The sequence below is a fragment of the Azolla caroliniana genome, unplaced genomic scaffold (genome assembly GCF_043228905.1).
Source record: "Azolla caroliniana isolate FFs.n. ecotype wild unplaced genomic scaffold, voAzoCaro1.0.p SCAF_15, whole genome shotgun sequence".
NCBI lineage: Eukaryota > Viridiplantae > Streptophyta > Polypodiopsida > Salviniales > Salviniaceae > Azolla > Azolla caroliniana.
Window position 1 is genome coordinate 9,420,603 of NW_028230450.1, and position 16,655 is coordinate 9,437,257.

At 37.8% G+C, this 16,655-nt stretch overlaps 1 protein-coding gene across 1 annotated transcript; it reads left to right on the forward strand.

Moving 5' to 3' along the window:
• The first annotated feature begins 921 nt into the window (after positions 1–921).
• Positions 922–15,143, forward strand: LOC147854544 (dihydroflavonol 4-reductase/flavanone protein). Its single transcript, XM_087330957.1, has 9 exons — positions 922–1,160; positions 3,027–3,114; positions 3,186–3,298; positions 3,724–3,849; positions 5,054–5,174; positions 5,257–5,341; positions 13,877–13,990; positions 14,561–14,600; positions 14,722–15,143. The coding sequence occupies exons 1-9, from the start codon at positions 996–998 to the stop codon at positions 14,872–14,874; spliced, it is 1,005 nt and encodes a 334-aa protein (XP_087187083.1). The 5' UTR covers positions 922–995; the 3' UTR covers positions 14,875–15,143.
• The last annotated feature ends 1,512 nt before the right edge of the window (positions 15,144–16,655 follow it).

A 16,655-nucleotide genomic window follows, 5' to 3' on the forward strand; every position in this document is an offset into this window, starting at 1 on the left:
AGTATGTCACATGTTGATTTGGGTTTACAATGTTTAAAGTGGATTTACATTCAAAGGATGTCATATGTTGATTTATTTTTCAAGTTTTAAGTTTCAAATATGTCGTATGTAGATTTATGTTTCAAGTATGTCATATTTTGATTCATGTTTCAAGTATGTTATAAGTTGATCTCTATTTTAAGTTTTATGTTTTTTAACTTTTAACTTTTATGTTTTAAGATGATTATTTGTTTTATGTTAAGTATGGTGAAGGAAGATCGTCGATTTTGAATAATTTAAGGTTGGATTTTGTGACTGTTTGATATGTTATTGTAAGTTTTAAGGGTAATGATCAAGCTTATTTGAAGATTTTGGTTGAAATGATACATTTGGTTGGGCGACCTGCAAAGGTCAAGGTTGGGTGACCTACAACGGTTGGGCGACTTGCAACAGTCAGGGTTGGGCGACCAACGACTTAGAGTTGGGCGACCTCTCACTTGTTTTTTTTCGCGCGTCCTTCCTTATCGAAATCTGACGGTGCAGATCGCATGCACCTTCCTCTGAGCGACCTGCACCGTCTGTGGCCGCAATTCCCTCGACAACCCTCTTTATGATTTGATGCAAAATAGACATGAGCCTCCCCTACCCCTTCTCTCTTTCTACATACATATTGATATGTATATTATTGTATATATGTATGTTATATATATAACATACATATACATATTATCTGTCTATCGATCGAGTTTTTTTGTTGTTTTTGTTTGATTTTGGAGTTGTTTCTCCAAGTTGTATATGTTGATCCTATTGTGGATTTGGACAAACTTTGTTATATTCTATTTGCTAACTAATGCGAAGTAGTGGTTTTTGGAAAAAAAAATAAAAAAAATAAAAAAATCTGTCTATCTGTTATGTATTTATATGCGTCGAATTTACTTACGGAGATCGTCTATCAAATTTAGCAGAACATTTTTACTTTAGAGACAGACAGACAGACAGACAGACAGGCAGCAGCCATGGCGGAGGACAACCAGCACTTAAAGAAGGCGGCAGCTCTTGCGTACGATTATGACAGAGATGAGAGATGGTCCGAGTACTGGTCCAACGTTCTCATCCCTGAAAATCGTTCCAAATCTGATGTTGAACGATACTTCAAATTCAAGTTCTACCAACGCAACATAGTAGGCTCTCTCTCTCTCTCTCTCTCTCTCTCTCTCTCTGTCTTGGTATGTTTTCTTTGTTTCTGTTTTGTGTGAATCGGATCTGGTTCTTGTAAGAAATTTGAGATTCTGTTGGGTTCAGATTTTTTCCCTACAGTCATAAATTTTCTCATGGAATACTGCGTAATATGAGCTGCCTACTACTGCATTTTAGTGGCTTGTGCTAACATTCTAGGAATACTGAATTCACAGGGATGCAGTCCTCCACCCATCCTTTAGCAGATAAAGATTCCTAATGTATCGTTAACATTAAATTATACAAATACTTGCTTAATACAATCTTCTTTTTCAATCAACCCCCTATTCTGACGCCCCAGATGTACTACCATTGTTCATAGTAATCACCTTGCGGTTTTTAGTACACCTTGGACTGTCATGATACCTTCTTGGAATGGCCCTCTCTAGAAATCCGGGAAGAAGCCTTCATCTTCTATTTACCTGACCAGATGATCTCTAAGGACCTCCCAAGTTCCTAAACGCAGACTGGAAGATTGAAGATTGATTAGGCAAATAGGTTGTATGTAATATATCCGACCCGAAGTTAGTGAGCAACGAGAGAAGTTAATATCCAATAATACACAAATGAACAACCTAGCTCAACTAATTTACATTCTGGTAATGCATTCATATATGATTGTAAAACTGCCATTCATGTTTAGACCTTACTAATATAATGGATAGTCTGTCTCCAGAACAAGAGTTGATGTGATGCTTCAAGCTTTGGCAGCATTGCATCAGAAAGGCCTGAAATCAAAAGAGTTCTGGGAAATTGAGCTATGAGCGATGAGTTTTCATTCATGAATGTATATATTATATATGCTTATTTAAACAAAACACTTTTGCTTACTAATGACAGGCATGTTTCTTAAATAAGAATTGCAAGAAATATAGTTTCAAATAAATGCCCACAAAGAAAATCATAATTTATTTCAAATTCAGGTAAAAATACATGGCCACAATGTGTAACATAATGTAGGTTAAGGCGGAAGTAAAGCAAAAAGAGTGTATAATTTATGAGTCAAGGATGAAGCTTCCCCCACTTTACCTTGAGATCAATGAGCAGGATTCACCTGACTGTATTAGACAATTTTCAAAATTTATTGCATTAGAAGAAGAATGGGGAAAGATTATGAGTCCGAATGGGTAAGTTCTGTAAAGCTCTAAAAGTGGTAACATTTATTGTAGGCTATGCCTCAGGCAAAGAATGATTAAAGGATCATTATTAGTGTTTTGGATCATCACTATAGGCAAGAGAAAATTTCTATGTTTCAATAAATCTGTTACAGATTTGTTGAAAATGTTGAACCACAAGATCTTAAGGCGTGAGTGTGAGGACTACTATGTGTTCCATGATTTTGAATGGTCTAATATAGGCTGGCAATGTTCCATGAACCCTTTGACATCAATCTAACAACGTTTGAAATCTCGTTGTCTATGGTTGTCTGTATGGCATCTATGACAGCATCAAACATGAATTAAGGTGGTCCATGCTGTCCATCTGATTGCAGCACTGGTCTCCTAAATATGCAAGGAAGACCAACAATAGCTGCGACTTTATAAATAAATTCTTTATTTAATGATGAATGAATCAGATAAATAAACATTCCTGATTTACTAGTGCTGAATGGAAGGTAATTTTGTCTGAAGTGATGTAGGACAATATTTTTCCTGAATTTTTTTGAGTGGAGTAGCTGACTAATGAAAACAAGAGAGCTTGGTAATACATTATTAATGTCAAGAAAAATCTAGTTGCGTCATTGTTTTTTCTGTGTGTCCAGGAGCTTTTCCTGTTTTAAGGGCATATAACAATATGGGTACATTTTTCAGGATCCTGGCCTCAAGGTTGAGCCATTAACTTCTCAATCTTCTACAACAACGACATCAAGATCATCCAATCAAAGAACTACACCTGCAGGTTGGTTGTTTACTAAATGAAACTGTTTATTGATTGAACTTTTGTTATGAAATTATCTATTTATGTTATAGGTGAGCGCTCATCCACTTCAACAGGTACATCACATGCAAATACACGTGGATATGCTGGGAGTAATGGTTTCAAGTTGGACCAGTTTTCAGCTGGGTTTCTTTTAAATGCATTGGTATGTTTCTCATAATCTATTGAAGCCTGCCATTTATTTGTATTTGTGTCCCACAAATTTTTTATAGCATTATCCAGAAACAGCATAAAATCATAGTGACATGTTATGAAACTCATGTTTAAAAACGATAAATGGATAAGACTAATTTCAATTTACTGACTGGATTTTCATAGATTAGAGTGTGAATAAAGCTATTCAAAATTATTAAATCTTAAAAATAAAGAGGATAAAAATGTTCTTAAAAAATCCAGTAAAATACAGTGAGGTGTGGCTCTTAGATGGTTTGCTGCAACAGTAGGGAAGTCAAATATTTCTAATGGTTTGAAACTCACAAACTGATGTGAAAGGAGAAATGTTACTTTGAATTGCTTTAAAAATATTCAATGAATATTGAAATTCTAATTTTGCATTCTTTCTATATGCAGGTCATAATTATGGCAGCATTTGCTGTACTTCCATTCATACCACAATCTCTCAGTGGAAGGTCTTATAGATTTACCTTCCTAGGCAGTATAATGGCATATGGGCTGTCTATCTATTTACAATTTGGCGTAAGTTCCTTCCCGGCCTCTGTTGTGTGGTTTCAGATATTTCAATAATGCATTCTCATGTTTAACTAGTTTTTTGTCTGTTCTTGTTTAACTGGTTTCCATATTATATTGCCATCCCAGTTAAACAAGAACAGACAAAAAACTTTATTGCTCTCGAAGATGACATTAGGCAAGAAAGCAGTTATATTGTGCTCGTAGATGGCATTTGGGGCTATTTCAATTCTGTGGCCTGCTGCTCTCTATCTCTCTCTGGCTACTGGTTCTTAGTACTTAAGAGAACCCAAGTTCTATTCTTGCACAGGCTGCCTTTGTCCCGTAGATTGTATTCGGTTTCCCATGGATGTTAATATTCCATTGATCTATATCTTTCCCCTCATTTTTTTCTCTATTTTAATTTAGAACGTATACTACTTACCTTCATTTACATTTTTCTAACACTGGATACCATAAAATAATATTAGGATGCAGCATCAATTTTTGGAATACATCATTCATCCTGTGCACATGGGGGAATCAGTGTTACAGAGTTTTCATTATCAATTATTACTATAGAAATTCGAACAATTGCTTACCTTCAACAGACAATGATAGAGAACCCTCCACAGCCTATAGCATGCATAACCTCGTCTGCCATTTTTCTAACACTGAATACCATCGAAATAATATTAGGATGCAGCATCGATTTTTGAAATATGTCATTCATTCTGTGCACATGGGGAAATCAGTTTTACCTAGTTTTCATCATCCCTTATTGCTATAGAAATTCAGACAATTGTTTACCTTCAACAGACAATGATAGAGAGCCCACCACAACTTATATACAGCTTTGTATATTTGAGGTGGTAGCATCAGTACCACTATATTTTTGGCCAATCTGTCAGAGATTGACCATGATGATCTGGTCTGGCTGGCAGCAAATCGAATATGTATTGTGTACATGAATCTGTTTTTAAATAGTTCAGAGGTGAACATAGAATCATGTTAAAATAGATTGATTCGTAAATACTTGATAATTAGAGTATACTATCTCTTGCACCACTTGATGGGAGCGGGTCACCCTGTTTTAGGATAATGGTAAAAATTTCAAGATATGATGAAATGTTGAGTTCATGTTTTAGGATAATAGTTTTAATTTCAGATTTGACTGCAGAAAGTACTTTCCATTTGTCTGATTGAGTGGTTTTTGGCTGTCTTCTGTGGATAGCGACCACGAACGTTGGATATGAGAGCTCTTCAGACTTGGTTGCAGTCTGTGCTGGCTGGGAAAGATTTTTTATATCTATTCTATTCATTAGTCTTTATCTCTACTCTCATGCCACTAAAATGTAAGTGATGACTAAAACACATGACAATCACACTATTTTCGTTTTTAAGCATGACAGCTATGTGGCATTGGTATCTATGCAGTTGCTACATTACCTGTGGCGTGTCATTCTCTTCTTAATGTGGGTCAATACTTAAAGAGGAACTTCAACAACACACAAACATATAGGTAATTTATTTGCTGACCATTTTTGTCATGAACCTTCAATTGCTTATGGATTATCTTATCTTGAATTGTTCTTGTAAGATATTTAGATGATTATGAAGAGGTTGTAACTGGATATGCTATATTTCTGCTCTCCCTTGAATTGGTCAGATCCCAAAGATCACATTGTGTAGTGATATGACTTGCTGAGAAGGGTGGTTGTCTTTAGCAATCAGTGGTGGAATATAATAACATCAGTGAAAAATCTTTTGAACCAGAGCGAAATGCTTAGTGACACCATAACTATAGTATCTCAATCAAGACTGAGCAGAGCAGTTTGAAATAAGCCACTACAAGTGTATGGCCAAACAATGTCCTATGCACAACACATTGGTGGTGGAATATTGTAATGTCACTGGAAAACTATTTTACAGAGAATGGAATGCTCAGCGACACCATAGCTATAGTATATCAGTGAAGACTTGGAGGAGAAGTTTGAAATGACCCACTGCAAGGAAGTGTATGGCAGAACAATGTCTCTAGTAGAACGATCACAGTCAAGGTGACAATGCCTCCAAGGAGTGAGATTCCTGCCTCATTTGCTGACAAGGAATGTATCTCTCCACTTATAATGTGAAAGCAACGAATCTTGGAAATGATGCATATAGTGCGGGTCACATGGGCAACCATGGTTTAATATTAAGAATCCTTCATGAGCTCTGATCTTGAATAGTTAGTATCAAGTTGAAGCAGTAGGAGAAGATTTCTACAATGATTAGCATGAGAGACTGATCATTCTGTTTGCCATGATGGCTTGTTGTGAACATGCTCACACTATGTTTTCAGCCAAATATTCAAAATATACTACCGTGAGAAAGTTATAACTTTCTCTCAGATAGGTAGTAAATGAATAACAGTAGAATTATATAACTTAAAAAGCAATTTTTTTCCTAGGAATTGGTAAAAAATCCCAATCATAGGGTGTTGATAATATGTAGTGTCCCCAATGGCATCCAACATATATCATTATCAAGTGGGATACCTTATTCACTTGAGTAATATTACATGTATCTGTTGGAGGGTGGCAGCTCTAGCCTTGCACTCTCTTTCATCTTTATTATCTTTGTACTATATTCTCTCCCTTCCCAGATTCTTCCCTCTCTAGAATCTGCAACTCCTTTAACGCCTTCTCTCTCTAGAATTTGTAATGCTTTAAATGCCTTTTTTCTCTTCTATTTTTTCCAAGATATTCCCTTTTATTCCTAGTTTTTTGTACCTGTTTGGTAGTACAAGAGCCACTTTACTACCAAACAACCATTTCACCCACTTTCCCCAATTTTGTATAAATAGGCTATACCAGCCTCTTTTGTAAAGACTTTTTTTTACTTTGGTTGCTACTTAAAAACAAGCTCTATTCCTTGGCTGTGTCTTTGCTCTTTGCAACCATTTTTTCTACTGCTGTCTAACAGCCTTCTCACAACTTGGCTGTGCCTATTTTGTTTTAAGTCTTCCGCTGCTGCTATTAACAGCTTTTCTCACATGGTATCAGAGCAGTGAGGTCTCCATATCCTCAGCCTGATTTTTTTTGCCAAAGAGCACACAGACCTATCTTCTTTTATCCCTCCCTCCCAACCCTACAGAGGAGGTTCTTCTGTTTTCTTTTCCCCTTATCTGAGCCTCACCTAGCATCTAGGGAGAAGTAGAAAGACCCTGAGTATCTACTTACAACTGCTGTAAATTGTCCAGCTGTAGCTCAAGAGGAGGATATCCATGGCCTCACATGCCACCATTGTTTCATTAACCATCCCCCAACTCCCCAAAGAATCCATCTTGGATGGGAACAATTACTTGGATTGGGAGCTACAAATAAAGACCTTGCTACAATACCATTGTTTATGGAATGTAGTCAATGGTAGTGACAAGAAACCACCAGTAACTTCATCCTCTTCAACCAAATCAGTTGCTGGCTCATCTAACGCTGAGATTGAAGCTTGGCTAGATAAGGATTCTCGTGCTCATGCTTTCCTCATGTTTAATATTAAACCGAGCATCGCTCGTCAATTTCAAGATAAAGATGACGAGACAGCCAATGAACTATGGACAGCCATCAAAAGGAGGTATCATCGAGCTAATCATGCTCAAATGATAGCTATTGAAAGCCAACTAGCAAATCTCAAGATTCATGACACTCCCAACATCATGGATCAAATAACGGAATTTGTCACTCTCCAAAAGGAACTAGTTTCTTTGGGAAGCAAGTCCACTGAAGTTGAGTTTGTGCATCGTCTAATGATAAAGTTGCCTGAGTCATTCTCAGCCTTTTGTGACACCATTTCTCTTCTTCCCAACACACCTGACATGAATACATTTCTTGGTATGCTACAAGATAGGGCAACAAAGAAGAAAAGTACTCAAACTTCCAATGAGACGCTTCTACATGCGACAAGTAAAGGCAAGTGAAAGCAAAATGGTAACTCCTACAACAAACCCAATCCAAGACCGCCAAACAACCCAGCTTACAAGGAGCTCACTTGTCATTATTGTGGCTACAAAGGTCACATTCAGCCAGATTGTGGGAAAAAGAAAAGGGACAATGCTAAGAACTCTTCTTCTACCAGAAATCAACCTACACCGAAATCCAACTCGGCCCACTCAGCCAAAGAAACAGTTTTCCTTGGCATTGAGGAACATACTTCACATTTGGCTGGACCAACTACTTCAACCATCGATGAGTGGTTAGTAGATAGTGGTGCCACTTCACACATGACCTATGACAAATCCATTTTGCATGATGTGAAGCCTAGCTCTTCCCAAATCTCTATAGGAGATGCCTCAAGCATTGAGGCTTCATGTGTGGGTAATGTGTTTCTTGACAATTCTTCAAGTGAAGAACCTGTCGTTCTTCAAGATGTGCTACATGTGCCTCGCATCTCTACCAACCTACTTTCGGTTTACAAAATCACCAAGCAAGGTTATGGAGTCTACTTTGATAGCTCAGTTTTGGAAGTGATTGACACCAACAGCCTACAAATTGTAGCTAGTGGCACACAAGAAGGGGGTTTATATCGCCTAAAAAGCTCCCATAGCCCCTTGGAAAACTCCAAATCTCATCTTCTTCATCTTCTTCAAGGCTCTCATGCCTTGGTGGCACAAGAAGATCCCACGTTGTGGCATGCTAGGTTTGGTCATCTCAACTACGATTCTCTTCAAAAGCTCTCCTCTTCCCAACTAGTTGAGGCTCTTCCTATTTTCAAATCCTCCCAATATCCCATGTGTTGCTTGTCTTCATGGCAAGCAACATCGAGAGCCTTTCCCTCATGAAGCCACTCACCGGGCAACATCTATCTTGGAGTTAGTGCACATGGATCTTTGTGGTCCCATGAAAACCACTACTCTTGGTGGTGCACGGTAATTCATGCTTATAATTGATGACTTCTCCCGCAAGGTTTGGGTTTATTTTCTTGCAGAAAAATCCCAAGCCTTCGCAAAATTTCAAGAATGGGTAGCTCTCGTGGAGAACGAGACATCGAAGAAAGTTCGAAAGATCAGGTCGGACAATGGTGGAGAGTTTATCTCCCAAGCTTTCCACCATTTCTGCTCTCAACGAGGTATTGCTCGCCAATTTTCTACACCCAATACTCCTCAACAAAATGGAGTCGTGGAAAGGAAGAACCGGACAGTCCAAGAGATGGCTCGTACGATGCTATCTCAATTTGATCTTCCTCTCTCATTTTGGGGTGAAGCTGTCAACACAACAGTCTACATCATCAACTGCCCAACAAAAGCAGTTGTTGGAATGACACCTGCAGAACCATTTACAGGTGTAAAGCCCTCAATATCTCATTTTAAAGTCTTTGGTTGTGATGCTTATGTTAACATTTCAGATCATAAAAGGACGAAATTTGAGTCCAAAACCAAGAAATGCAAATTTCTTGGTTACAGCACACAATCTAAAGCGTACAGGTTATGGGATTTAGAGTCAAAGTCCCTAGTCATATCTAGGGATGTTCATTTTGTGGAGTCTCAACCGGATGACTCTAGGATTTCACCCGAGTTCATGGTTGAAATCCAAGCTCCTCCGGAATCTCCTATTTTAGACGAAGATATCTCATCTTCAAGCCCCCCATCTCCTCCTACTCAATCTCTAACTTCGCCAACAATTCAAACCTCTCCCTCAACTCCACTTGTTTCCACTCCCTCTACAAACCAGCTTCCACCACTTCCCAAGTGGCTTCAAGCCACCATTCGTGATTCTCATCTCTCCGATGCTGAACTTCATGAGTATACATCTGGTTCTCGAACACGTAAGTCACAACGGCCTCTTCACTCATGCAACTTTACCTTATTGTGCACTGTTGTGCAATCAAAAGAACCCACAACAGCAAAAGAGGCCCTTGTTCTTCCAAAGTGGAAAGCAACAATGGAAGTTGAACTTGATTCCATTGAGCGGAATCATACATGGGAGCTGGTCCCACGGCCTCCACATCGACAAGTCATTGGATTGAAATGGATTTTCAAGACCAAATACCATGTTGATGGTACTTTGGATAAGCACAAGGCACGTTTAGTGGCAAAAGGCTACTCACAAGTTGAAGGAGTGGATTATGAGGAAACTTTTGCTCTAACATCAAGGTACACATCTATCCGATGTGCGCTTGCACTTGCTGCTCACTACAAATGAGCCATTTTTCAAATGGATGTCAAGTCAGCCTTCCTTAACGGTGACTTGAAAGAGGAGGTTTATGTTGAACAGCCTCTAGGTTTCGAGATTTTAGAGCAGAAAAACATGGTCTACAGGTTACACAAAGCCTTGTATGGCTTAAAGCAAGCTCCCAAAGCTTGGCATGACAAAATTGATAGCGTCTTTCTCTCTCTTGGGTTTCAAAACTGTAATGCTGACAACAATCTCTATGTTTTTTCCCAAGATAATTTGCTTTGCTTGATCATATTATATGTTGACGACCTTCTAATTACATGGTCCCTTGCATCTAAAATCGAGGAGGTCCGCGCTGACCTCAAAACAACCTTTGAAATGACTGATCTAGGACTTCTCCATTATTTCATAGGTATGGAGGTCTATCAATCACATGGTGGTATCTTTCTCAGCCAACATAGGTATCTCAGGCAGTTCCTTGAGACCTATAGCATGTCAAATTGCAAGCCACTCTCCTGTCCAATGGATCCAAACTCAAAGCTATCTCGTGAAGACGATTCTCCCATATTTGAGGATATCACGAAATATAGGAGGTTAATTGGGTCCCTTCTTCACTTAACTTATACCAGGCCTGATTTGTCCTATAGCGTGAGTATTCTCAGCCAATTCTCAACTGCTCCAAGACAAAGTCATTGGCAAGCAGCTATTCAAGTTCTTCGGTATTTGGCCAACACACTTGACTATGGTTTGTCTTTTAGAGGCGGCATTGAGCTTGTTGGCTACTCAGATGCTGATTAGGCAGGTGATATTGATTCTAGAAGGTCCACATCTAGCTATTGTTTTATGTTAAGCTCAGGCTTGATTTCTTGGAAATCGAAGAAGCAAAACTCAGTTTCTACTTCATCGACGGAAGCTGAATATCGCGCCTACTTGGATACTTGTTGTGAGTTGCTATGGTTGATGCAATTGTTTTCTCACATTGGTGTTTTGCAAGACTCTCCTATTGCAGTTTTCACCGACAGCCAAAGTGCACGTGCCTTGGCACATAGCTTAACATTTCATGGTAGAACAAAACACATCGAAGTGCACTACTATTTTGTTTGTGACTTAGTGAAATCACAAGTCATCAACTTGGCATATTGCCCTACTCAAGAAAATGTGGCGGATTTATTTACTAAGCCACTTCCAAGGCAAGCCATTGATCAGTTCCTTGATCGACTCAATGTTGGACCGCCGTTCTGGAGCTGAGAGGAGGTGTTGGAGGGTGGCTGGAGCTCTCTTTCATCTTTATTATCTTTGTACTATATTCGCTCCCTTCCCAGATTCTTCCCTCTCTAGAATATGCAACTCCTTTAATGCCTTCTCTCTCTAGAATTTGTAATGCTTTAAATGCCTTTTTTCTCTTCTACTTTTTCCAAGATATTCCCTTTTATTCCTAGTTTTTTGTACCTGTTTGGTAGTACAAGAGCCACTTTACTACCAAACAACCATTTCACCCACTTTCCCCAATTTTGTATAAATAGGCTATACCAACCTCTTTTGTAAAGACTTTTTTAACTATGGTTGCTACTTAAAAACAAGCTCTATTCCTTGGCTGTGTCTTTGCTCTTTGCATCCATTTTTTCTACTGCTGTCTAACAACCTTCTCACAGCTTGGCTGTGCCTATTTTGTTTTAAGTCTTCCGCTGCTGCTATTAACAGCTTTTCTCACAGTATCTGTCATCTATGCCTCTGCATAGTACATATAATCTGATGTATCACCCAACATAGCAGAGCCCTTCAGAGAAATTGGTAAAATGGATGCAGGCCATTAAGGCATGTTCGCAACATCTAATTACTGTTTTATGGTTAGTATGCATGCAAGCAAGAATGAAGCGAGCTAAGCTTGAACATTGTCACATAAAACGGGCACACGTGCTACTTGAGTGGGACTGTGCGGGACTTGAAACAAGGAGGACGTATTGTCGTGGGAGAGGTTCTTAAAGCCTTCATGAAAACATTCCTGGGATGCTCTGATGGATTGAATGGGCGCCATGTTTTCAATGGGAGCTCGTGTATTCAATGGGTGCCTGGGGAATTCTTCTGAAATATGCCCTTCGTGGAGTGCCCCTTTTTGGTGCTCTCTCTTGACGATGCTGCTTAGTACAAGTACTCAAAGAGGTTAATGATGATTAAGACTAACTAACTCTAGTTTAATATAATAAGATGCCAATTCAAACCAAATCACTAGTTCAATTACACTTAAGCTCTTCTAAATAGCATGAAACAGTGGTGTAAATACAAGATTATGGCCCAGTTAAGCTAATGGTAAAGGATAGACAAACTTCGCGGGTCTCGTCACCGAATTCCGACACTACACCAGCTCTTGTTGGTGCCTCTTCTTGCATCCTTCTGAGCTTTTGACTTCCGCCTCTTGAGCTTCTGAACCAAGCAAACCGGAAAACCAACCTCTCGTCACCAAATTCACCCAACCCTAATCAAATAATTAAGTAGAAAGAGAAGTAAACACTCACTAACCCTAACACAACCCAAGTAAGGAAGCGTAGTCCAATACCCTCTCTCACACCCACACAAGAAAACCCAAAAATCCAAGAAAAAGAAGAAAGATAACCTCCCAAAACCCTAAACTCAACAAAATGCTTTCACTCCAAAACCCGTGGAACTCCTTCATATGTCTTCCTCTCCCCTTTATATAGTGATAGGAGTAGCTCACCGACCACATTAAATACTCACCTACCCTCTTTTCATTGAAATGCAAAAAAGGTAGTTTATTCCCATGTGCCTGCCATGATTTAAACTCTCCCCCTTCCCCAAACAATTTATAGCCTTAACCATTAGGCCATTGACTTTTTTATTATACAATTTTGCTTTTCATATTTACAGATTTATACTTCTTGTGGTTTTCCTTTTTACCCACCTGTTCTCCTTACTCCCCCTTTAGACCCACCGTGTCACGACAATGCAGATGTTTATAGTGTTTTCATAGCAAGAAGGCTCGGAAGATTTCCTTGAAAGGGATCCAGCATGCCAACCTCCTCACCTGAGATTGGGGCTGTGGCATGGACATGGAGAGTATGTAATACGAGGGCAACCCGTATCACATGACTTAAGACCAATTATATGTTTACTCTGGTAATGGTGTTGACCAATGTAATCGATAAACTACAACATGATAGTGCCAAAGATCATGATGGATTAGTAGGAGAGTATTTTTGTATATGATACTGACTGATAGTTTTGTTCTGCATCTAATGCATAAATTCAACAAGGCTATATGTGAATTTTCCAAATGACCATGTGACAGCTGATAAAATATTAATAAACCTTGCTAAGAACAATTTTTTGATGGTTGATAAAGGCAAATCATCAATTTAGATTTAGAAACCTGTTGAATGTATAAAGGTCATATGTATATCTTGGTTCCACATTAATGGGGTCGTGTTCCTTCTTGCAAGAGGTAACCACAACCGTTCACTGGGGATGATGCACGACACTTGGGACCATGCATTAAAGTTCTAGAGATAATGTGCATCTATACAGTATCAAGAACCACATGTAAAATTTTGCTTGTCGAATACATGGCCTGTCATATTTTTTCCTGTCATGATAGTCCAGGTCAGAATCCTATCATGTCAACTGAGGATTTAAACTAGTATTTAGAGGAAAGGATAGATATGTGTGATGAATCTCTATTTAATGATGAATTTTCAAGAAGAAAGGTTAGCTTATTAAACTGAATTCAGAAACAAAGAAATGTCACTTTTAATAAAATTGAGAAAAGATTAGATGTGGTGAGTAGAATTTTCAAATGAGCCATTTTATAATTTGTATTTTCAGCAAGTTAGCAAAATTTCTTTTATGTGTTTCTTGACAAACCATTCATTTGGAGTGAATTCTTTAAACAGGAATTTCTTGGAGAAACCTTGCAGATGGCTAGAAGCCAACAGTATGATACTTCGCACTCTGAGTACAAACTGTGAGATAGGACTTGGGTTCCTTCTCATTCTATTATTGCTTGCGTAAGTTTCATAATTCGTTAACACATCTTGTTCTATATGTTTCTTGAAATGAATATAATTTGTTTCTAGAGGTTCGTTTTATGCATCTTGTTCTATTATTTAGTTGTAAACCTAATGCTTATCCACACTCTGTATGCTTCGTGAAAGAATCACATTGGTTGGAATATAATTTGTTTCTAGAGGTTCGTTTTATGCATCTTGTTCTATTATTTAGTTGTAAACCTAATGCTTATCCACACTCTGTATGCTTCGTGAAAGAATCACATTGGTTGGAATATAATTTGTTTTTAGAGGTTCGTTTTATGCATCTTGTTCTATTATTTAGTTGTAAACCTAATGCTTATCCACACTCTGTATGCTTCGTGAAAGAATCACATTGGTTGGAAGTTTCTCTTATGGTTTCATAGGCTTGCACAAGATTATTGTCATTACTTCACTTTGCTTATGTTGTTGCCATCTTCCTTTACCCAGTGTTTCTTACCATGTTTTTTCCATCGTTCATATGCGTGGAAGTGCTTAACTATATGATAATGTGTAGATTTATTTTACCAATAATGTCTTTGTTTGCAGACCACAAAAGAACTTCATACAGGTGGTGATATACTGGCAGGTAAGCGTTTAACTGTTGCTTTCTGTCTTCACCATTGGAGTTTTATTTTATTCCCCTTGATGAGATTGTACCTATGAAATGCTAACTCACTATCTTTTGGTTTGGGTGTAATTTTATATAGCTTCTGAAGCTTATGTATCATGCACCGTTGACAGCATCTTCACATAGAGGCACTTGGTCTAAGATTGGACAGAAAGTTAACCCTCTCATCCATCAATATGCATCATTTCTAGAAAGTCCTTTGCAGTTTGCACAAAGGTGGTTTCAGAATTAATCTTGGAAGGTAGTTAGGAAACTAGATCTCTCTTGTAAGCTAACAACATTGCGGCAAAATATCATTTGAATGACTTTTAATCGTTAAAACATATTTGGAAGGAAAATCAAAATTGTTGGCATTTTTTTACACAAAAGTCATAAGCAATTGTGAAGTTCTGCCCCAGTTACTGACCCTACATAAAAGTAAAGAAGATTAGAACCTAAAGGATATGAAAAGGACATTTGGATGTGGATTTCTGCTACCATGAGAAACACTTGATTTGTGCATGGTGTAAAAACAAAAGCAATTCAATCCTTCTGATTTTCTTGTTTTACTCTTATGATTTCTGTGTTGCGTAAAACAAAACTTATGATTTGTGTTGGGTTTACTTCATCTTTTAATAATGAACTCATTTCTTTGTTATGGAATATATGACCATAGCTAATGTGGTGGATAGAAAATGACAATGTATAAAACTGTTTATGGTCTTGAGAAGCAAAATCTGGGAACAAAATTGATTGGTTTTGTAGATGCTGAGCATGTGAAATTTTGTGGTTCATGTATGTATATAACTGTTTATGGCCTTGGGGGGAAAGGAAAATCCTGGGAACAAGATTTACTGGTTTTGTAGATGTTGAGCATGTCAAATTAGGGGGTTCATGCATGCTCAACATGAACTTCACCCCAACTTATATATCATGTGTTTTGGGGCAGTGAATGTTGTCTACGGACATGTAGTTCACGAGCAGAAGCTATTGTGATTGCATAGTGTAGGGAACTTGTCATACAGCATTTACTGTCCATTTATAATCCCATGCTATGAAATTCTTAACAGAATTTGGAGTAATATGTTTTAAATAGTCCATTTAATGGTCACAATATTGGAACTATATAACTTTTATGCATGTCCATTGTGAGTTCCTAAATCTAAATTTTTAAGCATTTTAGATTAACAGTTATTGGTTTAAAGTTTATGTGATGATCACGATAATGAACTTTCATACAAGTTCACTGTGAGTTCCTAAATCTAAATTTTTTGTGCATAATCAGGAAAATAACTGGGTGGTTGCATATTCAGTTTTGAAATCTATTGCATATTTCCTATTGGGGAAAAACTGTCAGTGGCTACTGGTATCATAAGGCCAATTTCTAGGCGTGCATGATCTCAAACTATTATCATGAAGAGTTTTTATACTGTATGCAACTCGTTTGATTGAGATTGAAACCAGGTGTTCATATTTGAAATTTACGCTTTCAATAAGGCAAGCTTGTAGGCTTATGAATTTATAAAGGTAATTTGTAGGCTCCACATAGATTAATTTATAAGGCAACGATTCTTTGTGTCAATATAACATATTCGTATTCTTTGCATTCATATAGAAGAAGAGCTACAGAGCTATATTGCTAGGAGTGCAGATCCCAAATGTGCATATTAGAGGACGTGTATAGAAATCATATAATAGGAAGTTAATATGGGAATCTGTTGATGAAGATTTAGCTTATAGGTCTTGTAAAAATAAAATTTCACATGTTATAGAAAACATACAAGATTCCTCTTGTTGCTTACTTCAAGATACATGTTTATGGGATGATAATATATGAGTGATAATCCGTGTTGGCTTTTACAACTTGAAGATTTATTTTCTAACTTCCTCATACCTTCTAGCTAACACTTACTTACTTTATCTGCAACAATTCAATAAGGTTTACAATAAGAAATGCTAAGAGTAGTCAACTATGATGGCAAATGTACAATGGTGTCAAGTTTCAACAATGTTGAATCACAATGCACACTAGAA